Below are 24,432 nucleotides of genomic sequence, written 5' to 3' on the forward strand. Positions count from 1 at the left end.
CTGCCCATCCCACACCTGCGCACAGCAGGGCGCTCCCACCCACCCAGGCTCCCCAGGATGGGCCTGGCTCATAAGAGGCAGCAGGTCTCGTGCCACCAGCAGATCAGGGGCTGCAATGAACGGGGCCAAGGGGCCGGCACACCGCAGAGGCCCCTGTGAAGAACGGATGAGGGGCACCGGGAGAGGGAGAGAGATGGTCTCCATGAGGAGAGTTCAGCAGAAGCAGATGTGGGTGGGGGCTGCCTGGAGGAGGTGACCCCAAGCTTCAAGAGGAGGTCTGGGAGGAGAGGAGATGGGGCAGAGGTTGTCTGGGGAGGGAAGAGCCTGCCCACCCCGCCCAGGGGCCCACACTCACACTCACTCCTGGTGCCTTGGGAAGGATTGGCGGACCGTCCCTCACCCCCAGGGTGCTGAAGACACGCCCTTTGACCCACAGCCTGGGGCCTGACACCCCACACACACACCCACGGTCCTGGGACCCAGACAGCCCCACTGGAGCCGGGCTTTGGAGATCTCGGCAGGGAACGGCCTCCGAGAGACTTTATTGCCACTCGACCCAACAAAGACCTTTAGGCTGCACTGTGCAAACAGGACGGGGAGCCGCTCCAGCAGCGAGGAGGGGGCAGGGGAAGGGGGCGCACAGCACAGTCAGAGCCACAGGGGTGGGTCTGCTGTCATCCTTCCGGCAGGTCTCAACAGGAAAGAATGGCTTACGCTGCAGCAGGACAGCTTCAGGTTAGACACCAGGCAGCACTTCCTGACAATGGGCGGTCTCTAGAGGAGTGGAGGCCCAGGTACTGTATGGGGCCAGAGCAGACAGACAAGCCCGGGCACCTGTCAGTGGGAAGCAGCCTTTCACAGGGGAGGGACCCAAGGACCTGAGCAAACCCAACCAGCCTGGAGGGTTTTCCGGAAGGCCAGCTGATGGGGTGGGGGTGGGGAGTCAGCTGGAACCTGGCCCACCCAGCCCAGTGGGTGCTGGTCCTGCTGGGGTGGGGCAGGGCGGGCAGGCCCCCTCCAGGCTCGGGGAGCTTCTTGACCACGGCTGGGGCCTCCAGTAACACGGCAGGGTGCGCCATGGGGCAGGGTGCACTATGGGGCGGCTTGACAGGACGGAAGCAGGGGGTCTGGGGTTGGCCCTCCCTCCAGGCAGTTTGCAGCTTCCCACAGAGGGTGCGCCCCACCCACAGGAGGGGCCCTGCAGGCCCCACTGACTTAGACCGGCTCTGTCCCCAGGACACAGTCCCCACCAGGTCCAACCCCACAGGGGGGTGGGGGACTTACTGGGCCCAGGGCCTGGTCACCAACCCCACCCTGAAGGCTCTGCAGAAGGGCCACCACTTCCAGGTTCCCAGCTGCCTCTGCCTGCAGGGTGGGTGAGGGGGAACACGGGAGGGGCTGCCTCAGGGACTCGGACCAGCAACCTGGCCCTGAACCCCGCCTCCCACCCCCAGTGGCCCACCAGGCTGCCCTCCCACCCACGCACCAAGGACCCCATGACTCCTCCGTTGCCCTTGTCCCCACAGGTCTCGGCCCTGGGAGGGAACCTGGGACAGGAAAAGGGACAGCCCTCCCACCCCTGTGGTTCCCGCACATGAAGTGCATCCACCCGGAGAGCAGGAGTTGGGCATTTGGGAAGCGGGAGCCAATGGAGCTGTCAGGGAGGCCTTCCTGGACGAGGTGGCCTCAGAGGGCACTGGCGGCACTCACGACATGCAGGGCGCTGCGCCCATCATAGCCCGGCTGCCTCAGGTCGGCCCCTGCCTGCCACCATGCCCGCAGGCCTTCACAGTCTGCCCTGGATGCCAGCCTGGGAGGGGGAGTGGAGGACGGGGAGCCGTCAGAGACCACCGGGCACATGTCCATCTGCCCACCGGCACTTTTGCAAAGCCAGCCCCCAGCAGCTGACCCAGCAGTGCCCGAGCCCTGGGTCGGGAGCGCAGGAGTCGCTGCAGGCCAGCTGACGGCCTGGAGTCTGGTTTCACCCAGCAGGGGTGACTGGGACTCAGGTCAAGGGTGCACACACGAAGGCACACGCGTGAGGATGCACGCACGTGCACACCACACACACCCCACCGGCTGAGTGCCGCCCGCCAGTTTCATATTTCACAACACAGCTCTCCCTGGCGGGGCCCGCAGAGGCAGGCCGCGTGGGGGGGTCCTGGTAGGAGGGGGCCTGGGCCTGCCTGCCCTAGGGAGGTGGCGGGGGACTCACAGCGCACCTCCTGGGCCCTCGTGGGGTCGTCTGCATCCTCCCTTTGCTCTCACCCTGGGACCAGGCAGGGAAGGGGTCCAAGCCAGGTGTGCTGGCCAGGACTGCCGGGCGGAAGGGCCATCCCCCAACGGGGCCCTAGGGACTCCCTCTGGGTCAGGAAACGGCAGCAGCAGCCCCCAAAGCGGTGCTGGGTCATCCCTGAGGTGAATCACGCTGACGCTGAGGGCGCCACCACCCGCCCCGCCCCCAGATCTGCCTGCAGGCCTCTCGCGCTGGTTCCCACACACGCTCACCTCCTGGAAGAGCTGGCCAAGGGCCCCCCACAAGTCCAGCCAAGCGGCTCAGGTCGGATGACCCACTCCCGTGGGAGCTGCTGTCACCTCCCCCCTCTGCCTGTTGCCCCATCTGTCAACGGAGCCGTCGAGGCCCACCTGGGGTGCAGCTCTGAACCAAGTCACCCCAGAAGTCCCTTCAGAGCCAAGACCCTCCCCGCCTGGGCCCCGCCACCATCCCGCACATCTGAGACCCCCCAGCCCCGCCCGCCTTAGCCCTGTCGGTGCTGAGAAGAGGCAGGTCAGCCAGCAGGATTCGTCCCCCCAGGGACGCTGCACTCCAGGGAGGGAGGGGCTGAGGCCAGTGGGCTCTCTCCACCCCACTGTGTCTAGGACGGGGGCCTCCAAGGCTCGGGGGTGGGGGGATGCTGGCCGGTGGGGACGAGGGGGCCAGAGCTTCAGGTCCTCTTCCTGGAGAGCAGGCAGCCACCCCTCCTCACACCACAGCAGCCGCGGTCTAAGACACCGCCCTTGTCACCCAGCCCACGCCTGGGGGCTCTGACTTCCAAGGCGCTTCCCGCCCCCAGCCTGCCCCCCCCTCGGCCCCTCCCCTCCTCGAGGCCTCAGACCTGCCCAGGGCAGCCCGGGCTGGACACAGGAGGGGCTGGTGGGCAGGGCGGGGTGGGGGGAGCCACGGGGAGGGTCCCGGGGACGGAGGAAGGAGCGGAGGCTGGCAGCCCTGGGCCTGCCCCCGCCCAGCCTACCAGCACCCCTCCCGGGTCTCAGCCTCCCCAGGTCTGCCTGGCCACTCAGAGCGGCTGGGGTCAGAGTCCTGCTGGCAGCTGACAGCCGAACGCCGACCAGGGCAGGGTAGCTGCTGGGCCTTGGTGTCCTCCCCACGGGTGAGAGCTGCCGACTGCCCTGCCCCCACCCCGTGCCCCCAACCTCCCCAAACGCAGCCCAGGCACCCTCCCGGCCGACCCCTCCACGGCCCTCCTCTACCCACACACACGCACGCACACTCTCACACGCACCCCCTTGCTGGACTGCTCCCTCTCTAGGAACAAACGCCACCCTCAAGTGCTCCAAGGGCCCAGCGGGTGCACGATGGGCTCTCTCCCCTCTGAAGCCCGCGTCCCAGGAAGCACAGGTATGCCTGCGACCCTCACCTGCAGAGCTCTGTCCCCGAGTCCTCCAGTTCCTGGGGGGACAGGCAGGCCCCAGCCGCCCGCAGCAGCCCAATGACACCCTGATGCCTGCCGTGAGAAACAGCGTGGTGACCGCCTGCCCGCCGCAGCCTCTGCGAGGCGCCAGCAGGGCCTTGTCCTGTGCCCAAGACCAGGAACCCACCCTCCCCCGACTAGGGCCACCCCACCTCGGTCCCCAGCACCCAGACCCACGCCGGGGGGCGGTCAGTCAGCCCCGGCTGTGCAGCACCTCCGTCCGCAGCACCCCCGCCAGAGGCCCCGAGGCCCCGCTCTGGGCACCTCCGGACGGCCCACCCTGGAGGAGTCTCCCTGCCGAGCTCACACCCGCCAGGGCCGAGTCTGGGAAAACGGAATCCCTTGGGCCAGTAGTCTGCCCTTGGGGATGGGGTGGGCATGAGACATTGACGGAAGAACGTGGGCGTCAGGCTGGCCCGGAGCGGGGCCCAGAGGCCTGTGGGTGTCAAGGCACCGGCTCCGAGCCCAGGAACAGAGAGCACAGAGCCCCGAGGCTGCCCCTTCCCCAGTTTGGGGGTGTACCATCAACTGCATGGTCACCCCGCTTTTAGGGAGCTGGGGAGGAGAGTGGGGCCCCCCCACCCCCCCGGAGCCCTCCAGGGTGAGGCCAGCCCCTCCAGGGCACAGCAGGGCCCGCTGGGGGGTGAGCCGGGAGACCGGTTCGGGAGGCGAGGGAGCTGCCGTGACAGCCAGCTGGGGACGAGCGGGTGGGACCAGGACGGGGTGAGCTCACCATGCTGCCACCCACACCCAAGTGTGAGCCGCAGAGTCCCCAGCCAGATCACCCGGCCTGGGCGCCACGGGCACACCCCACGTGCAGCCCTCCCCCTCGGTCCCCGACCTGTTCTGAGAACCCTCTGATGCTCCCAGGAGGCTGGGAGGGAGGGGCTACCCCGCTGCCCACTGCCCCAAGGGTGAGGCGCCCTGGCCCAGGGCTGAGCTGAGCAGTCTGGTGGCCTGGGCTCTCCATAAGACTCATGAGACCCCCAGAAATGACCCAGGGTCCCGCAGGCCGAGAGCCCCTGGGGAGGGCCCGGGCCTGTGGCAGACGCTGAACCGAGACCAGCTCTGCATTCGGAAACAGCAAGACTACGAGAGATGGAAAGCAAGGCCTGTGACCCCCGTGTCCCAGACACACCCTCACACCCGTGCTCACCAGTACGCTCACACACACACTCTCACACACACACGTATGTGATGGCCCTCCCAGCTGCCGGGCAGGGGACGGGGAAACAGGTGGGAGAGTGGTCCCGCCCCTGCCCCTAGGTCTTCCCAGAAAGTTCCAGGCCTCGGAGCAACGTAAGCCCCTAGAATGCAGGGCCAAGTGGCTACCAGGCCCCACCCGTGCCCATCCGCCGTCAGAGCAGGAGAGGCCTGCCCCTCGGAGAGATGCCAGGCGGGCCTGGGCGGGCAAGGAGACGGCCGCCCCAGCAGAGGACACGGGCACAGGTGTTCACCAGCCCCGATGCCTGCTCCTCCGGCCTCGGCTGGCTGGCTGCCCGCCCGCCAGGCCCAACCCCAAGGGAAGGGGTCAGAGCCTGTGACCCCGGCTCCCGGGTGGTGACCACCAGCTCGTGTGTTTTCCTTCACGTCGATCCTCACACAACCCGCCCTGCAAGGTGCCGCCGCCCCAGCCTGCAGTGCGCGTCACAGGTGAGCACACAGGGCGGCCCCTCCAGGGGGCCCCAGCCTCTGGCCTTTGCGGCAGGGCAGGGGGCCTCTGCTCCTCCTCGAAGGAACCAGACGTCAGGTGCCCACAGCGACTGCCCAGGGCCCTCGGGCCTCAGCAAGAGCTCAGCTCTGCAACTCTCCACTTGGGTGGGGGCCCCCCAAAAAACCCAGGCTGGGGCCCTGCCCTAAAAAGCCAGGGTTTGTTGGATGGGGCCAGCTTGGGGGACCCCCCACTAGCATGCATGCTGAGCCTGCCCCCTTGGGGACCTGTGCTCACCCAGCCCAACGTCTGGCACTATGTCACCCGCTCTGTACCTGCTCCATCCCAGTGCTGGGTTGGGGGTTTCTCCCCTTGCCCCACCCCCAGCCCCTCAGGTGGAGGACGGAGGGAACACACATGAGACCCCTTGTGCTCTGTAAGCGTTTTCCTTTTCTAGAAATTCCGTGCCAGGGTCTTGCCGGGCCTGCCTGGCTCAGCTTGGTGGTCACCTCCAGGAAGCCCTCCCTGACCACCCTGCCCAGAGTCAGTCCTCCCAGTCTGTAGGGCCCAGCTGGAGGTGGGCGAGGCTCCGGGAAGCAGGCGTCCTTGGTCCCACCTGGCTGTGCCTGGGGGTGCTGTGTGACCACAGGCACACCGAAGGCCCCCTCTGAGGCATTCCTGTCCAGGCCCTGCCCCACACGGCACCCCTGCCCGCACATCCGCCACAGCGCCCCCCCCCCCAGCCCAGTACCTGCCCCTCACGGCCAGCAACAGCGGGCTGAGGCCATCCCTGTCCCGTGCGTTCACGTCCAGCCCTCTCTGCAGCAGCATGGTGACCACCCCAGCCTGGCCCCCTCGGGCGGCCGAGTGCAGCGGAGTTTGACCACCAAAGTCCTCCAGGCTCAGGTCACTGCCCTGGGGCGGTGCAAGGGATCACCACCCACTGAGGGGAGGCCGGACAGGGCCGGGTAGGCCACAGGGAAGGGACAGGGTCGGGGTGCACCCAGGCGGGCCTGACACAGCCACGTGCCCCCCTCGGCTGCGGGAAGGTGAGCAAGCCCCGGGACAGGCAGTCCTGCCCACATCTGGGCAGCGCCCCACCCCCCGGGGCCTGGTGCAGGTGGAGCTGGTCCCCGAGGGCGGGCAGGGTCTCACCAGCTCCGCAAGCACCTGCAGGGCCTCCAGGTCGCCGGCGTGGGCCGCGGCGCAGGCCAGGCTGGGTACCAGGGCATCTCGCACGTCCTCAGCCTCCTGGGGTGAGGGGCGCCGCAGCACCTTGGGACCCCTGCCACTTCCTGGGGTCCTCACCACCCCCAGGAGTGGGCAGGGCCGGGAGCAGGGAAACAGGTGGGCAGAGGTGGGGCGCAGGGCCCGTGGGAACCCTGCTGGTCCACACACCGCGCCGGCAGTGAGTCCCAGGATGGGGTCCAGCGCCCCCTCAAGTCTCGACATGGTAAAAGGAAGGGGCTAGGCACCACATCCGAGGCCTACTCGGGACCCCCAGCCCTGGGAGCAAAGTCCAGGCAGGACACAGGCCACCACCTGGCTCTGTCCCATCAGCTGTGTGACCGGGGCCTGCCACCCGCCCGCTGAGACCCACGTCCCCGCCTGCCTCTCCTGCGGGCCAGGAGGCAGGGGTAACTCATAGGGCACCTGCCTGGGGGAGGGTGGGAAGGGGTGCCTGGCCCTCCCAGCAGGAAGGGACACTTGGACCCCGTGCTGGGGTCGCCTAACAGCTCCCCAAGGCTCCAGACGGCTGGGGGTCCCATCAGAGGCCCCCGTAGGCATCCCCGCGCCAGGCACCATGGCGGGGCCTGAGATCTGGAGTCATTAAGGCCCGAGGCATCCACTGTGACGACAGGCCACACACGTCTGGCTGCTGCCCATCCCTGGCAAACAGGTTAAGTTCCTGCCACTCTCCACTCTCCCACCCTCACTCTGCAGAGGGGAAACTGAGGCACGTGGTGTGACCCGGGTCAGCAACGGGACACAGTGCCTGTCTCCTGCCAGGCGCACCAGGTCTGGACACTTCTCCCAGAGGCCAGTGCTGGGGGTGGTGGTAAGGTGGGGCACCAGGAGGCCCCAGTCACCCCCGTGAGCCTGGCCCAGCTTAAATCTCAGATTCCCAGGCCCTAAAGCAAGTCCTCGGTCCCTTCCTGGGCCTGGGCACCCTGGCTGAGAAGGCGAAGGAGCTCCAAGCCTGGCCCCTCTTCCCAGGGAGACCCCAGAGCAGACACCTCTCTCCCGCCAGCAGCAGGACGGACGGAGCGCCCATGCTGCCTGAGAGCGCCCCCCTCACGAGGCGGCCCTGCACCAGGGCCAGCAGGCCCGGCCCGGCTGCCCACCGGGTGAGCGGCCACGTTCTGAGCACCGTGTGCACGCTGCAAGGGCCCCTCTCGACTGCCCAGCCCCTTCCCACACGCTGGCCCACGAGTCCCTGCAAACCCTCCCCACTGTGGCCCCGAGCCCAGAACCAGTTCGTGCCTGGTGGTTTTCTGCTCCTGGCACCAAAATGCCAGGGGGCGGGAGCCCATCCCTCAGGGACCCACCGCCCAGACCCCCTCGCCCACGCTGGACAGTACCTGGCTCAGACTAAGGAGCTGGGCGACCCCGCGGCCCAGCGTGCTGCCCTGCAGAGAGGGCCGGAGCTCGTCCGTGGCGGGCAGCGTCATCTCCCCGCGCAGGTCCCTGGCCAGCAGCTGCCGGGGCGGGGGGGCGCACGGAGACCCGGGCCAGCTCCATCAGGGCCCGGGCCCAGCAGCCCAGACAGACCTCTCAGGCCAGGCACCCCAGACCCCGGGAGAGGGCTGCCCAGGGCCTGAAACTCCTCCCTCGGGCTCCATGCCTGAGGCCGGAGCCTAACCCCAGGCAGATCCCCACACCAGGCCAGCCCCACCCTCCAGCCCTCCAGCTCAGGGTCTCCCCGGGCCCCTGTGGCCTCTGCCCAGCCCCAGGGCCCAGGGACAGCCGTGTCTGAGGCCAGCCTGAAAAGCAAGAGGGAGGGGATACCCTGGGACAGTTTGGGGATCCTTAGCCCAAGCCAGACCTGGGGCTCCTCAAGGGGAGGACAGGCAGTGCCCGGGCTTGGGGTTGGCAACCGATCGGGGGAGCCCCCCCATCCTCGCCCCCCTTCCAGACCCAGGCACACATCCCCCGGACTGGGCCCCGCCGCCCACCAGTGCAGGCCCAGGTCCCCAGCCGGAGGGGCACGCACCTCCTTCCTGCCATCCAGGCTCAGGCCCGGCAGGCCAAGCACATACGACAGCTTGGCCAGGGCCGCCTCCGATGTCATGTCGGAGCCTGAGATGGTGCCGGCTCCCGCCAGGGCCTGCAGGAACGGAGGCACCGGCGGACGACGGGGCACGGGGTCAAGCCGGACTTGCCCCTGCCCTCCCTCCCAAGGCCTCGGTGTCCCCGCCCCACCGTGCCAGCACCATAGTCCGAGGTGACGGCGCCCTGAAGGCAGTGGGTGCAGTTGACGATGACTAGGCCTCGCTCAGCTGCCTCCCGCAGCTCCTGGAGCAGGTCGGGCTTGGTGGGCCCGTTTCCCGATCCGAAGGTTTCCAGGACCACGCCCTTTAGGGGGGGCTGCAGGAAGACCCGGACCTGCGGGGGCCGGGAGGCGAGGGTGAGGGGCCTGGCTTCCTGCTCCAGCAATGGGACCAACAGGCTGGCCCTGCACCCTCGGTGCCCGCCACGCTCCCCAACACATCCCCCCAAAGGGAACCTTGTCCCCTTCTAAGTGTTAAGGCCACAAACACCGTGGAAATGGGTCAGAGGTCACAAGGAGCCAGCTGGAGATGAGAAAGGCCATCAGAGGTCTCACGGAGCGAAGGGCCCCCATCCCAGCTGGGCCACCACACCGCCCCTCCCGGCCCCTGGCCCCTCCATCCGGTCCAAAGCTCTGCCCCGTCTGACACACAACAGGTGATGCTCCCAGCAAGCCAGTGTGTGGGGAAAGGGCCCTGCAGCTAAACACACACACATGCAGGGTTCTGCTTAAGCCAGGGTGCTGTCCGCACGTCCCACGAGGCTGCAAGGCTCCACTTGGAAGACAGAGGACGGGGGCTTCCCTGGTGGCGCAGTGGTTAAGAGTTCACCTGCCAGTGCAGGGAACACAGGTTCGAGCCCCGGTCCGGGAAGATCCCACATGCTGTGGAGCAACTAAGCCCGTGAGCCACAACTACTGAGCCTGCGCTCTAGAACCCGCACGCCAGAACTACTGAGCCCGCAGTGCCACAACTACTGAAGCCCACGCTCCTAGAACCACAACTACTGAAGCCCACGCTCCTAGAACCCATGCTCTGCAACAAGAGAAGCCATCGCAATGAGAAGCCCACACACCGCAACGAAGAGCAGCCCCCGCTCGCCACAACTAGAGAAAGCCCGCGTGCAGCAACGAAGACCCAACACAGCCAAAAATAAATTAATTAATTAAAAAAAAAAAAAAAGAAGAGGACGGGGTCTGGGGTTTACCTCAAACAAGGATGGTCCCCTCAGAGGCCACCCTGCGGGGACACCTGTTGCCCCGCTCAGCCGTGCCCTGTGTCAGCACAGAGGCCCCAGGGCTGAGCACTGTCTGTCCCTGAACCTGCTACACAGGGGGAGCCCAGAGGCCAAGCTGCCCCACTCAGAGCCTTTCAGAACTGCCATTGGCTCCCTCTGCTTCTCCAGGTAGAGGCCAAAGGTGAAAGCAGACCTGTTGCTGGCAGATACCCGGGAACGGGGAGACTGGAGACCAGGACCCGCTGCCGCTGGAGCCTAGGTCACCAGCAGCAGGCCCTGCCCCGACAGCCCGGAAGTCCCTGTCGAGCGAAGCCCTGGGGGTCCCGTCCCCCCGCCTGAGCTCAGCGCAGCGTATGGCTCTGCACTCCCCCAGCTACGGCACGTTCTACAAAGACTTCACAGGCCGGCATGCGTTCCCAGAAGGAGCCTGTGCAGCTAAGCCCCACTTAGGATGGCAGCCTCGTGCAGTGGCCTCTGGCTACTACACGACGTGAGACCCGTGCGTGGGATCCGGCCACCAGCCCCCGGGACGACCCTCATCTTCGAGGGCAGCCCTCACTGGAGCACGCCTCCAGCAAACCCCGTCTGTCCCCAGCGCCCTGGGAGGGGAGCAGCTCCAGTTCACAGACTGTGGCCCAGAGGTTAAAGGCAGCCCGATGCCGGGCCACCCCAGCTACAGCGACACACCTGGGAAGCCACGTGTGTCGGGTGGAAGAGGGGGCCGCAGTGCCCCGCCGGTCACAGCACTGAAGCAAGCGTGTTCTGAGCCCCTGCAGCCCCGCACTCAGTGCCAGAGACGCCCAGAGGCGCTTCTACCCGAGACCCCTCCATCCAACTGGCAGCCCAGCGTCTGGGCCTGACTCACTGGGCAGGACGGAGGCAGGCGCCGTGTCCGCCCCAGGAACAGCTGGTGGCCAAGGGGTGGACGGCAGGGACCACCAGAGCGGCCACAAGAAAGAGCAGAGTCCAGGGCCACACCCCCTCAGCCTCAGAGGAGCCCTCGGAACCCGGGCTGTGACGCCCGCAGGGACAAGCCCAGGTCACAAGTAAGGTGAACGGGCTGAGAAGGCAGCGGAGGGGCTGCAGGTCCCAGTGACACGACGGTGGGGAGGGGAGGGGGTACAGGAGGCAGGCACCGCGGGGGCTGGGCCGGGGTCCCTACCAGCGTGGCGGGGATCCCGGGGTAGAGACGCAGCAGGCCCACGTCGCGCTCCATGCCGCCGTGCACCACCAGCCGGCCCTGCCCACGGACCTTCCGCACCAGCTCCCGGTTGACTGCGAGGACAGAGGGACCGAATGCACACCTTCCGGCCACCTGCACGCCACGGCCCCGGCCCAGCCTCCCCGGACCCCCCGGCCTCTGTCTGGTGCCTCCGGAGTCCCGTCCCCTGCCCCCTCTCCCAGCTCGCTCAGGCGAGGGGCGCAGCTCCAGCCTGAGCCAGCCCCCGTGGCGGGCGTGGGGTCCAGGGGGCGAAGAGGACCCTGCAGGGACAGAGGCCTCCAGAGCCCAGCAGGCCACGCCAGTGCAGGAGAGGGGAAGGGCAGGTGGAGGAAGGGCCTTCCAGGCAGACGGGGCAGAGCTGGGGGATCACCAGGAACCTGCAATCCTGGGTCCCAGGAGCGGTCAGGGCGGCATCCTCCGACCAGCCAGCCTCACGAGCCCCTTACTGGGCACCGCCCTGGCCCACGGCCCAGCAAGTCAGTGAGTGAATGAATGACTGAGCCTTCTGGATCCCTAACCTTTGGGGAAAGGAAACCTCCATCTCATTCACCCCAAAGTCTCAGAGGCCTAACGTGAGCCCAGCCTGCTCTCCACGCCCAGGGCGGCTCCTGAGCCCCGTGGAGCGTGAAGGGGGCAGTTCCGTGGGGCCAGTGCCTGCCGTGCCGAGAACTGCCCAGACGATCAGCCTCTCCATGGGTCTAAAGGCTGCTGCTCTGCGGGGACCAAAGGCCTCCCAGGCCTTCTGCTCCAGCCATGGACAGGGGGCAGGCGTCTGGGCGGCAGGCCTGGCCTTCGACCCTCAGGAGCCCGGCGCTGAGCCCAGGGTCAGGGTCCCGTTCTCTCGGCCCCTCGCACATGGCAGCCTCGAGCAGGCAGAGGCCCCATTGTCCAGCCCAGGGAAACTGAGGCCCAGGGAGGGAAAGGGCCTTGCCCAAGGCTGCCCAGAGTCAGGTGCAGAGCCCGGAGGGGAATGTGGGCTCCAGGGCCCCCGCCCAGGGCTCCTCACCAGCCCGGTCCCGTGGAGGGGGTGCAAGCCTGCGGGCCTCCTGCTGTTCCCACCAGAGCAGTTCTCATACGATAATAAACTGAGGAACGTTCCAGACACGTGCTGCCCTTTCGCGGGGAGCTGGGAGGGTGGGAGACGCGGGGGCTCTGGGGCATGGGCTTGGGAGGAGGGCAGCCGCAGCATCCGTCAGCAGCGAGAGGCGTCCTTCAATTTCGGGCCCCGGCCCCAGCTGGGCGAGCAGATAAGACGGCGGCGGGTGGGAGCGAGGCCACCAGCCAGGAGTTATGGCTGCAGAGGGGGGTTTACGGAGACAGAGCAGGCCCACGCCGCCCCGCCCAGCCAGCCCATCCCCCTCAGAGTCCATGGGACCCCAAGTCCTTCCACCTGGGCCTACTGGACACCAGGGGACCGCTGTCCCCATGCGCAGAGGGGCCGAGAGGAGGGAAGGTGGTGTGAGGACCACCGTCCCTGCTCGGCCCTAACACTGCCACCGCAGGGCCACACAGCGGAGCCCACGTGCACAGGGGACACTGGGTTCCACGTCCCCTTCAGCTGCTGGGACCCCGCTGGCCCGAGCCTGTCGGCCTGACTCCCCCTCCCTGGGGCCACGGCTTCTGCACAGCAAGAACCTGGGGCTCCTGGAGGCCCGGTGTGACCGCACGTGCCTCACCCACTCAGGGAAGGGCAGTGCCAGCACCCACCCCCCACCCCCCACCGTGCACCCCTCCTTGCCCGGCACAGCTCCCCCACCGAGCCCCGAGCCCCTCGTCTGTGACAGCCTCACAGAGGGGAGGGAAAACGCAACAAAAAGCAGTGAGAGGGCGCCGGCCGCCCCAGTGCTGGTAGCAGCCCCCAGCCCCCGCCTCCCCAGGGGCCCCGCCGGGCACACGCCTGGCAGAGGCTGGTGTTTCTCAGCACCTGGTGCCGGGACCAGCCCGGGACGCTCACACACCACACGGGCACCCTGGCTGGGGGGACACAATCCTCCTGGGATCATGGGCTTGGGGGTCCAAGGGCGGCCTCTCCTCTCGGGGCCAGCCTCAGCCCCGCGCCCGGCCAGCCGTCCAGCCCAGCCCACACCAGTGTGCCCTGCACCTCAAGGCCGGCGTGGGCTTGGCGTGGCACAGGTAGGGGCCTGGGGATCCAGGGTGAACTCCACACCTGCCAGTGGGCTGTGTCCTGGGAGCTCCCCTCTGAGCCCCAGAGAAGGTGTGACTCAGCCCCCACGGGGGAGGGAGGCCTGCACAGCGGCCACCCCCTCCTTCCCGCCCACTCCTCCTTCCTCGGCTGGCTGGCACCGGGGCAGGAGGGGCTGAGCGCCACTGCCCACCACAGCAAGGAAGCGATCCATCTGCCAGTACCAGCACATGGGCCACCTCCTCCAGGAAGCCTTCCTGACTCTGGCCCCGAGAACCCGGGCGTGCTATACACACCTTAGATGCACCAACCGTTCTGGGCCTTACCAACCCCCAGGCCGCTCCAGCAAGCAGGGTGGGTGGGCAGGGGGAGGGAAATGCAAGGTAAGACCCCCAGAATGAAGTCAGGGCTCGGGGCCGCAGTGCCTCCCTGCATGGTCCTTCCCTCCTCCTGCTGTAGCCCCACAACCGCCTGGCAGAGGTCCTGCCCGCCACCACGCCTGGATGCCCACGTCTCGAAGGCACAGGAGGAGACACGGTGGGGGGGGCGAGGGGGCAACATGTAGACGGCAGGGACCAGGCGGACAGCAAGGCCACCGGAGCGAAGCCGTCACGCCGCCTCGCGGAGGGGCTGGCCATGCCCACGGCCGGAGGGGGGGCGGGGGACCCCGGAGACACCCAGGAGAGCGGACATCCTGGGTGGAGAGAGTCTCCACGGCCATGAGGGCGGCTGAGTCGGGTGAGGCCTGAGCACCAACCCCGCGGCGCTCGCCGAGGACTCAGCTGGAGACGGCTCCTCACCAGGGCCGGCGTCGGGGGTCCCCTGGGGGGAGGGCTCAGGGTCCACCACCCACGGGAGGCGTCGGGCAACCCCAGGACGGGGGCTGGGCGGCCTGAAACACCCCTGAAAGTCCCCAGGACGAGGTCGCACTACCAGAACCACGTCCCCGGGAGGCCGAGGCGAGTGGCAGAGCCACTGACCGTCACTGAGGGACTCCTGGGCCTGGGGCCACGTGGCCGAGGGAAGGCACACGAGGCTGATCGCCCAAACTTGGCCCCTCCCGGGATGGCCCCCCGGCTCCGAGCAGGGGTTACCTGCTGGGGCCTCCCCACTCTGAGCAGCGCCCCCCGGCCCCCGGCTTCTCCGCAGCCCAGGGCAGAACCCCGAGCCGTGCACTCCCACCCAGGAGGCCCCGCACAGTCCCCGCAGCAGCTCCCTGCACGCTGTGACGCGACGTGACCCCTGCTCACTTACTTGTGACATCAGCGCCCACGGTGGCCAGAGGGGGCAGGTTGGGGGAGCAGAAGGCCGCAAACCTGCGCGTGTCCACCTTGGTCACTCGGTTGCCCCGAAACAGTTGGTTCTGGAAGAACAGGCAGACCTGCGGGGAGCGGGGAGCAGCTCAGCGCCGGGGAGCCCCCACCCTGCTCAGGAGCTGTTCCCGTGGGGCGGGCTGGGCACCTCGGCAGTGAGACAGGCCCTGATGGCGTTCCATGAAGCCCCTCCCCAGGGCGGGCGACCCCCTCCCAGGGCTCCTCTCCCCGTCCCCTGAGATGTGAGGGGGGATCTTGTAAATGCCTCCCTGTGTCACCACGTGACCAGGAAAGATGAAGAGGAAAAAGAGCCCGTTCCAAAACCAGTACGACCTACCGATGGGAACGTGCACACGTACATATGCACGTGGTATAAACAAGTATACACCATATCATAGGCATGAGACAAATATACGTAAACCACACATATATGCACATGACCCGGAGAAATCCACCACACTGCCAGCAGCAGGTGTCTCGGGGGGTGAGAGGCAGCGACAGTTTCCTGCCGCCTTCTCTATTTTCCCATTTTCTCTACGGTGTACTTCACGTTCAAGGGGAGAGACAGATCTTTAAACCCTTCCAGACGCGCCCCCGTGTGTCCCCCTGAGCACCACACCCCGAGTCCCGGGCCTGGGTTCCCAGGAGCCGCAGGAAGGAGGCAGGAGGAGGTACCTCGGGGATCACGTACTGGCCAGCCAGCAGCAGGGCACCCAGCAGGTTCTCACGGCCATCGTTCCACAGGGCGTGGATGGGCACCTGGAGGAGAGGCCACGGAGAGGAGAGGGGCTGAGGCGCTGGCAGCGTAGGAGGGAGCCAGTGCGGAGCCCGGGCAGGGGTCCAGGAGAGGGGGCAGGCAGGCTCGGGTCGGTGGGGACCGCTGCTCAGGGAGCTGCACCTGCTGGCCATGCCAGTCTGGCCCGCACCCCAGCGCCCTCTGCTCCCCGCAGGCCCCAGTGCCCGCTGCCGGAGGCCAGCCAGATGGGCTCCTGCCCAGGGACCCGCCACTGCCCAGCCCAGCTCCCTGGCCCCGGGGCACAGAGGCCCTGCTCCCTCACTGCCCCGGCCAGTTCTGGACCGGGTGGCCAAGGGCTGACCGTGGGTGGACGTGATGGCCAGAAGCCTCACGCAGGACCTCCGAGCACCAGGTCCCAGGCCTGCTCCCGCGTCTACGTGAGGGCCAGTGCCCCCGGGGCTGACCCTGACCCGTACCCAGATCCCCACCACTCCTGCCCAGGAAGGCAACAAAGGGGTGTGCAGACGGGCCGGCTGGGCAGGGGTGGGCCCAGGGCCTCCAGAGGACGAGCCCTGGCCTGGGGCCACAGTCCTGGGTCCTCAGAAGGGGTGTGGCAGGGGGCCAGCAGCCCCGCGCCTGGAGCCTCAGTCTCCCCTGCGTTATAACAGGGACGCTTCGTCAGGCCCGGCGCGGGGGTTAGAAGAGCACGAGCGCGATCCTTCCCCGGGGCCGGCAGTGCTCAAAACCCTCCCCTTCATCCCTTGGGAGAGGCCTGATGGCGACCTACACCCAGGGGCTCAGGAGGGTCTGGGAAGGGCCAGGGTCAGCCTGCACCCCATCCCTCCACTCGAGCTCCGAGTGGGACGTGCTCGGCAGCAATGGGGTGTCTGCAGTGAGGCCCTGGGCCTCCCCTGAGTGGGGCCGCCCCACTGTGACACCCGCGGGGACCATGGACAGAGCAGGGCAGGCAGCCAGGTCAGCACCTGGCAACGGGGTTTCCCGACCTCTGACCCCGGGGAAGGCTCTCCAGGGCCTTGGGGAGGGCTGGCCCCGTGGCGCCACCGCAGGCAGCCTCTGACGGGGGTCCAGGCTTCCCCCACCACCCCCCTTCAAATCCAGCAGTTTTCTAGAATATTCCACCTGTTGGTTTTGGGGGTTGTGCTGGGTCAGGGTGAGAGAGGAGGGGGTAGCATGCGCCCAGGTGCCCAGGGATGGCATCGGTGGGAACCACAGTGGGAAGAGGATGACAGTGACAGAAGGAGGGCAGCTGGACAAGGCGGACAGCAGGCTGTGGACCCACCCACAGGGTGGCAGGGCTGGCACCAGGCAGGACCAGGGCACTGACCAGCGCTGGCCGGCTCAGGCAGAGCAGGAACCAGCTCGGGGAGCTGCCGGACCGAGCAAGGAGCCCGGGGACCCACCTGGGCCCCCAGCAGCGCTGAACTGCCCTGTGGCCTCAGGAAGGCCCGGACCTGGTGCCCACTGGGCAGCCCGGGTTCTTACCTGGGCACCAGTGAGGATGACGGTTTTCTGCAGGTTTTCCAGCATGAAGGAGAGCACGGAGGCGGCGAAGGCCATGGTGTCGGTGCCATGGATGACCACAAAGCCATGGTACTGCCCGTAGTGTCTCTGCAGGAGGGGCGGCGAGCTCAGGCAGGCCTGCCCTTCGGGGCCACCAGGAAAAGGAAGGTAAGGGCCCCACATACAGCTGGAGGGACCCGGGGAGGTGCCAGTGGGACCCGGGTCACCGCTGGCCGGGGAAGCGCGCTGGAAATGGAGCTTCTGCCTGGAGTCCCGGCGCCCGTGCTCTCCTCGCGCCCAGAACAGCCTCCTCCCGTCCCCTCGGGCCTCCCCGTGACACCCCTAACCCACGAGAGAACTCAGGTCGGGGTCTCTGAACACTCTTATCTGAGGATGGGAAGGTCTGCCCCGTGCAGTGCCCGGTCTGGGCTCCCGAGCACACTGGTCAACTCGGTGCTCCTGGAGGGTCCCTTGCACACTGGTCAGCTCGGTGCCATGGAGGGCCCCTTGCTCAGTGACCACTGCCCCTGGGGCAGCAGGGGCTGAGGGGTGAGCAAGCCCGCCAGCCTCTCGGTCCAGTGGGAGGGCCAGGCGCGGACACAAGGCACAGCCAGTGCTGGGAGCCGGCTGTGATGTGGGAGGTGGAAAGGATGCCCGCAGGCAGACATGGGGAAGGTGCCTCCAGGCACACAGGCCACCTCTGCAGGGACGCAGCCCCGGCCACCACCTCCTAGCGGGCAGCCAAGTCTGGGCCTCAGTGGGCAGCTGGCCTGGGTTGTGGTTGCGAGGGGCACAGTCCCAGGAGACAAGGGGACCTCAGGGGACCATCTCTCGCGGCCCATTGAAAGACCAAGCCAGGCTGGGCCCGTAGCTGCAGGGGAGCCGAGCCACGTGGCGGGCTGGGGCGCCCTCTGCTGGCCACACAGCGAATCTGCGCATGGCTGGCCTCTGCGGCCAGGACAGCGGCCCTAGGCGTTCAGAGAAGCGGTCGGGCCCCAACTGTAGGATGCTGCTGGCCACAGAGCAGGGAGACTGCCCCAGAGCACGGCTACGGACATTCAGAGACACAAGGGCCGGGCCCAGGGCCGCACGCGGTCCCAGGCGCTCACCGTGAGAGGGGTGAGGCCCCGGAAGCCGTTCTGCCCCAGCAGAACGAGACAAGTGAGGAACTGGGGCCAGCGTCCTGCTGCCAGGAAGGGGCAGGCTGTGCGACAAGCCTCTCTGTGGGGAGCGGGCTTTCTTAAGGGAGGAAGGTGAGAAATGGGGTCCCTCGATGCCCACCCTCACGGGTGCAGGTAAAAGGGCCTTGGGAGCCTTGCAGCTGAGGTGCGACCCACTTGGCTCCTGGCCCCAGCCCCGCCCACACTCCCCCGTCACCTCACCTCAATAGTCTGGGCGATCTGAACCCACTCAGTGATGGTCATGTCACTGGAGTCGAAGAGAGGCTGGCACTCCAGCACCGTGTACATGACTCTCTGCTCGGGGCAGGCGGGGCTGGCAGGCCTGCAGGAGGTGGACAGCAGGCTCGCACTCTGCGCCCGCCTGCCTGCTCGCTCGGCGGCCCCGGTCCCTTCTGCCCAGCCAGGCCCCCGCACCCAGGGCCGTGGCCGTGGGCTCTGCATCCCCACCGGCTCCCTTCCACTCGAGGCCCCAGGAGCAAGGACCGTGGTCCCGGGAGGGGCCAAGGACAGGCCAGGCCAGGTTGCTCCAGAGCAGTGTCCCCTCCCCTCGGTGAGCCAGGACGACCCTGGGAGGAGGGCTGCTGGCAGGAGGGAGGTCAGCGACCGGGAGGGCAACTCCCCGCTCAGCCGGCCAGCAGCGAAGAGCAGCGGACAGCCTGGGCCACAAGCTGGGAAACAGAGGGACCGTCACAAGGCAGGGCACCTGGGCCAGCCCTTGCCTCTCCTATGGGCTTCAGTCCCCATGGGGCTCACTTGAAAGGGGGCTGTAGTCAGTTCTAGAGCCATCGAAATGGGAGCCCGTGGGGACAGCATCCTCTAGCAGCTCGCCATGGACACACTGAGAAGCCACAGCCTGGCAGGCGCCAGTCTCAGGATGCCCCCCACCCCATGACAGCTGGCCATCGTCCCTGCCCGGGACCCCCAAGGAGCCGACACTCACGGCAGCACTAAGGTGTCCTCGGGGAGGCCACAGGCCTGGGCATGTCCCTCATCGTGGAACATGGGCAGTGTCCTCAGAACGGCGGCCAGGCCCTTGCCAGGGACGAGCACTGCAGGCGGGGTGGGGCAGGGAGGCGGAGTCAGAGGCTGGTAGCCACCACCAGCACCGCCCCCTCCACACACACCCTCCACCGCCGGCCCCTCCCTCCTCACTGGGGGCCGGGCCCCAGCTGGGGTGGGGGGCTGGGAGCTGGCTGGGTGAGCTCTGGCCCTCAGGGAAGTCAGAGGCTGGGCAGACGGGCCTGCAGCTGCCCCGGGCCCTGGCAAGGATGGGCAGCTGCCCCGTGTCGGGACTGCTACTCTCACCCAGACAGCCCCAGGGCTCCGCCACCGAGGCTCAGCGGGCCCTGGCCCTCTCACAACTCGGACACCTGTGCCCACTCTTCTTCCCCCACTTCCCAGAACGTCCACACCGCTCTGCCCGTGGACATGCTGTTGGCTCTGCCTGGAAGTCCTCTATTCCTTTCCGCTTCTCACCCAGCAGGTGCTTCATCCCAGCTCAGGATACCACTTCCAGGAAGCCCTCCTTGATGTCCAGGTGCTGGTGCCATTCCCACACGCTCCCCGTTACCGTTTCTCCCTACGTGGACTGTGTGTGACACCCTCAGGGTCCAGCCCAGGCCCTCTGCCTGCAGCCTCCATGTCCAGAAACATGCATCAAAGGAGGCACTGGGCAGAAATGGTGTGTGTTCTAAGAAAACCCTGAGAAGTCACAAGTGTTTCCTGGAAACAAACAACTCCTCAGCAAAGGCTCCCAGAAGAATCTTTGCACTGGGGCCCTGGCTTTTTGCCCCACCCTGCTCCCTGCAAGCTCCGTGACCTCGGTCAAGTTGGCTAAACTTCTCTGGGCATATGCACCCCTCACTGAGGTTCTGTTGGGCGTCTCCCACGCGCCTGGCTATGTCGAACACCTGGACACAGAGGTGAGAACAGCAGGGCCCCCCCTCGAGAAGCACCCTTGGCTGAAACATGTAAGACCTTCAGGACCAGGGTCAGTGGTCACCCTGGGCGACGACATTGCTCCCAGCCTTCACCCTTTGCCCGGTGTATCAGTCTCCTGCTGCCGCGTAATAAACTGCCCCAAGTAAATCCCAGGCCCAGCTCTTGCCAACCCCAGTAAACACAGTTGCGTTGGCCCAAGGATGTCGTGGTGCCGTCTCCCCAGCCAGAGAAGGAGACCCAAGGGGGAGCACCTTGAACAGCCCCCCAACCCAGGAAGCGCCCTTTAGGGGCTCCACACGCTTTGCTGCAGGAGTGACGGGGCTCAGTAGACAGAGGGGACATCGTGTGTGACTGCCAGCCCGGCCACCCTCCCGAGACGCCTGAAGTGTGACCAGGACACACACCTGCCTCCACAAAGGTCTGGACTCGCCAGCCCTGACGGCAAGGAGGCCTGAACTCCGGACCCTGGGCATTGAGGGAGGCTCAGAGCCACCCACCCTTCTGCATCAGGCCCCCAAAGGTGTCCCCTCCTGACCCCCGGGACCTGAAATGCAAAGTTTTTGAGGCCGTGATTGAGTTAGGGTCCTGAGATGATGAGATGATGCTGGCTTACGCGGGTGGGTCCTGAGTGCCACCACTCACATCCTTGTAAGACAGAGACGGAAGAGAGCTGACACCAGAGAAGGCCGTGTAAGGACAGAGCAGAGACACGAACACACCGGCCGGCGGTGATGGGGCATCTCCCGAGAGATGCTCCTGCTGCTCTAGGCCCCCGTTGGCGGTCATGGGGCAGGGCAGCCGCAGGAAGCCCGCACGCCACTCTTCACACTAGCTGCGCTCCCAGTGGGTGTTACTGGGGTGTCCATGTAAACCTGGGGATCTGCTGACGGGGCAGGTGATGTGCACGGTCGCCTCCAGAGCGAGGCTATTGCTAGTGGACAGTGGGACACTGGCTTCCGGGGACACCCCACGCCTCGGGGCGGCAGGAAGGTGCAGGGCCAGCGAGCCCCACGCGGCCCAGACCCTGGTGTCCCCGCCTGGGGAGCGTGTGGGTGGACAGGCAAAACCAGCCGAAGAGAAGGCTAAACTCTCCTCTGTTCTATTCGCTCTGTGCAGAATTCTGCCGACACATCATTACACCAAGCAGCCAAAAGTGTGGGGAGAACAGCCTGGAGGGAGGGTCAGGAAGTCAACGAACAAAAAATATTTTTCTGGGATTTGTAATGTTCTTGGCTTTTCAGAACTAGCAGTTTGTTGTGATTTCCTTCATCATTCTAAATAAACACCTGTCCCCCCCAAAACAAACAAAAACAAGGAGACTTCCCTGGCAATCCAGTGGTTAAGACGTCCACCGCAGGGGGCATGGGTTCGAGCCCTGGTCGGGGAACTAAGATCCCACGTGCTGCGCGGTGCAGCTAAAAAAACTAACAACAACGAAACAGACAAACAAACAAACAAACACCTCCTTTTTCATCTAATTCTGATTTTGTAAATTGTAGTCTCTTTCTTAGCACGGGCCCCCAAGCCTCAGGCTCTACAGAAGCAGAAGCCGCCCTGCCCGGGCCTTGTCCCCAGGCCGTGCAGGCAGGGAGCTGTCCCTGGCAGCGGCTCCACGAGACCCACTCCTCTGTAAGGGCCGTCCCAGGACAGTGACCTTGTGAACGTGTGGCAGCTCGCTCAGGAAGGGGGTCTAGGCCAAGGGCGCAAGAAGCCATGGACGTCACCCCTCCAGATGAGGCTTGGCTGCCAGGCCCTCTGGTGGCCTCCTGGGATGTCCTGGCACCTTCAGCCGCCAGGCTCCGAGGCTCTACTCACCCTGCTACGCCCGCCAGGAGCCAGGCCCACCGGGACGCTCAGGGCGTCAGGGCTCCTCGGCCGCCAAACTCAGAGAGGGGGTGGGTGGCGGGCGTCCCTAGCTGCCACGGCCTCTGCCCTCCCGTCACCATCCTGACCTTTGGCAGAGTTCACGTGTGGGGCACCGAGTGCCCTGCAGGCCACTGTTTACCAGCAGGCGCAGAAGGGCTCCCAACAGCGACAATCTAAACAGCTTTGCTGTGGCCGCCCCTCACCCCCCTTCGTGGGCCGGAGCCCACATCAGCAGTGCCAGGCGAGTTAATCATTGATGCCCTCCGCCCTCCGGATCAGAATGCCCCGGGCAGGAAGGGCCTGGAGTGTCTGCGTCCCCCCAGCCCCCAGCTGGGCTCAGAGAGGGCAGAGGCCGGCAGAGCACGGCGGCCCACCGGGCCCAGGCCTGGCTCCTCCATCCATCTGGCTCCGTCCCCAGCCTGGGGTGCTGTCCTGAGGTCTCGTGGATGACTCCTGCCTGTCTGTCCTGTCCCACCACACCCCGTCTTTCTAGAGTCAGTCTCCAGGTCACCTTCCAGACGTGGGAGTTTACATCCTCTCTGGAAAATGCAGCGCCTGGGAGAGTGAGCCTAAGGGGCCCCGGGGAGGTGGGGGGCTGTGAGGGGACACAACGCAGCGCAGGTGGGATCCAGGTCAGAGTCCACCTTGTCCCTGCAGCCTGGACCCTGGAGAACAATGAGTGAGCTCAATGGAATCCCAGCAATCACAGTTGGCCAGGTGCCAAGCCTGGAGGGGCAGCGACAGGGGTGGGCCAGGGCCCCAGACAGTCCAGGGATGCAGACAGGGCCAGCCACTCCCCGCTCTCTGCCCCAGCCCTGGGGCAGCACAGGGCAGACTCCCCAGCAGCCCGGGGGGAGCAACTGGGGGGGAAGGGTGTGAGGGGGTGTGGAAACCATGCTCTCCATCCCTGAGCGCCTCCAGGACAGGGCTCTTTGGGGGTCTGAGTCCTGGGGCCCAGCACGGAGTGGGCCTCAAGAGACGTCTGCGAATTGGCAGGCGGCGTCGGGGGGTGGCACGAACAGGCCCAGAGGACCCAGCAGCAGTTGCTGGAGCGAGAAAGTGCTAGTGGCATCTGGATAGCTGCTTCAGTGGAAACGGTGGCCAGGAGGGGGGTGCTGGGGAAGTGGCCCCAGGACCAAGAGCAAAGGCGACCGTCCTGTTAGCACGGGGCAGCTCTGGCAAGTCCCCCGCTGTGGAGCTGGCAGAGGATCCGAGTAGGGGGACACTCCAGGGCCAGGTGTGGGGTTGCCCCAGGTGTGAGGACAGCCCGGACAGGCACCTGGGGCCAGGGAGGGAGCCCGGGGGGGCCTGTGTGGAGGGCACAGACAGTGTCCGCTCTCCCGGGAGCGCTGGAACATTCTGGAGGTGTGTGCAGTCCTCTTCCCACCCCTGCGGGGCCCAGGCTCCCCAAACCCGGTCCCTGCCCGAAGGTGCTCTCCCCGGCCTGGGGGCACCCCCTGCCCCAGTGGCCCGCAGAGCTCAGCGCCCCGCCCAGCAGTCACTGCCTCGAGGACCCACTCAGGCCAATGTCACAGGGGCAGAGAAACGAAACGCCCAACCTGCCCGGACTGCTCGTGCACGTGAACACTTCCCAAAGGTGTCTGGTGCCCGCTGCCCGGCCGAGCCCGGGCCGGGAACAGCGGGGAACGGCTGGGGTCGCCTTGCAGCCGCTCGGTGGTCCCCAGTGAGGGGCCTCGGCAGACTCTGAACACCTGCCCACCGGCTTGTCTGTGCGGGGAAGGGCGCTCAGACAGACGCCACGGTGGTCGAGGCTCGGCCCCGGGAGGAGCCGACGACAGCGCGGGGGAGAGGCTGTGCCCCCGGGCGGGCTGACCGCCCACCGGGAGCGGCGGGGTCAGGTGCGCGGCCCTGCGGGGCCTGGAGACCCCCGACAGGCCAAAGGGCGAGCGGACGACCCCCACCCCACCCCCGGTGCCCGGGCGCCGGCACCCACTCACCGCCGCGCTCGCTCCGCATGCCGATGGTGCCTCCGGTGTAGATGGCCAGGAGCCGCCGCTCGGGCCCCGCCGCGCGCGCCATGCCCGTGAGCCAGGGGACCGGGGACCGGGGGGACTGACGGCAGGCGGCGGGGCGCGCAGAGGGCTGCCGGGGGGAGGGGCGGAGCCTGCCGGGGGCGGGGCGGGGGAGGGAGGGACCTGCGGGGGGTGTGGAGGGACCTGCCTGGGGGCGGATACTCGCCGGAGGGTCGGGGCCTGTCCCGGGATGGGGGGAGGGGAGGGGGAGGGGCGGGGCGGGGCGGGTCCGGTCCCGGGTGGGCGGATAGGGGACAGGTCCCGAGCGATCCCAGGCGATCCGACTTCAGTGCAGCGGGCCGGGGCGTTTTGAGTAGCTGTGACTTGTGGCTCAAAGGCCAGGTGCCTCACGGACAGTGGTGCCAGAGGACCCCCAATGCGGAGCGGGGTCGCCCTCCCCTCCCAGGCAGTCCCCCCAGGCCCTGGCGCTCCAGCAGATCCAGCACTGTTGACCATGCCCTCGGTGTCCAGTGCCGGGGATGGCGGGGGCAGGCAGAGACCCCAGCCGGCCCACTCACACCGTCCAGAAGGGCCCGAGGGGACCCCCTCCAGGGCTAGATAGAGCCCACCACCTTCAGTCCCAGGAGAGCCTACGGAGGGAAGGGAAGG

The 24,432-nt window shown here is 67.2% G+C and overlaps 1 protein-coding gene across 1 annotated transcript; it reads right to left on the reverse strand.

Moving 5' to 3' along the window:
* Positions 1-736: 736 nt before the first annotated feature.
* ASPG (asparaginase) lies at positions 737-23,878 on the reverse strand (the record flags this gene model as incomplete). Its single annotated transcript, XM_079913830.1, has 16 exons — positions 23,749-23,878; positions 18,924-19,032; positions 18,185-18,296; positions 16,785-16,910; positions 15,221-15,304; positions 14,487-14,613; positions 11,030-11,142; positions 8,785-8,967; positions 8,576-8,689; positions 7,944-8,060; positions 6,517-6,612; positions 6,113-6,276; positions 3,657-3,743; positions 1,711-1,810; positions 1,285-1,365; positions 737-757 (listed from the first exon to the last, which is right to left on the reverse strand). Exons 1-16 carry the CDS (start codon positions 23,828-23,830, stop codon positions 737-739), a joined length of 1,716 nt encoding a protein of 571 aa, XP_079769956.1. The 5' UTR covers positions 23,831-23,878.
* Between the last annotated feature and the right edge of the window lie 554 nt (positions 23,879-24,432).

The sequence above is a fragment of the Stenella coeruleoalba genome (genome assembly GCF_951394435.1).
Source record: "Stenella coeruleoalba genome assembly, chromosome: 2".
NCBI classification, from domain to species: Eukaryota; Metazoa; Chordata; class Mammalia; order Artiodactyla; family Delphinidae; genus Stenella; species Stenella coeruleoalba.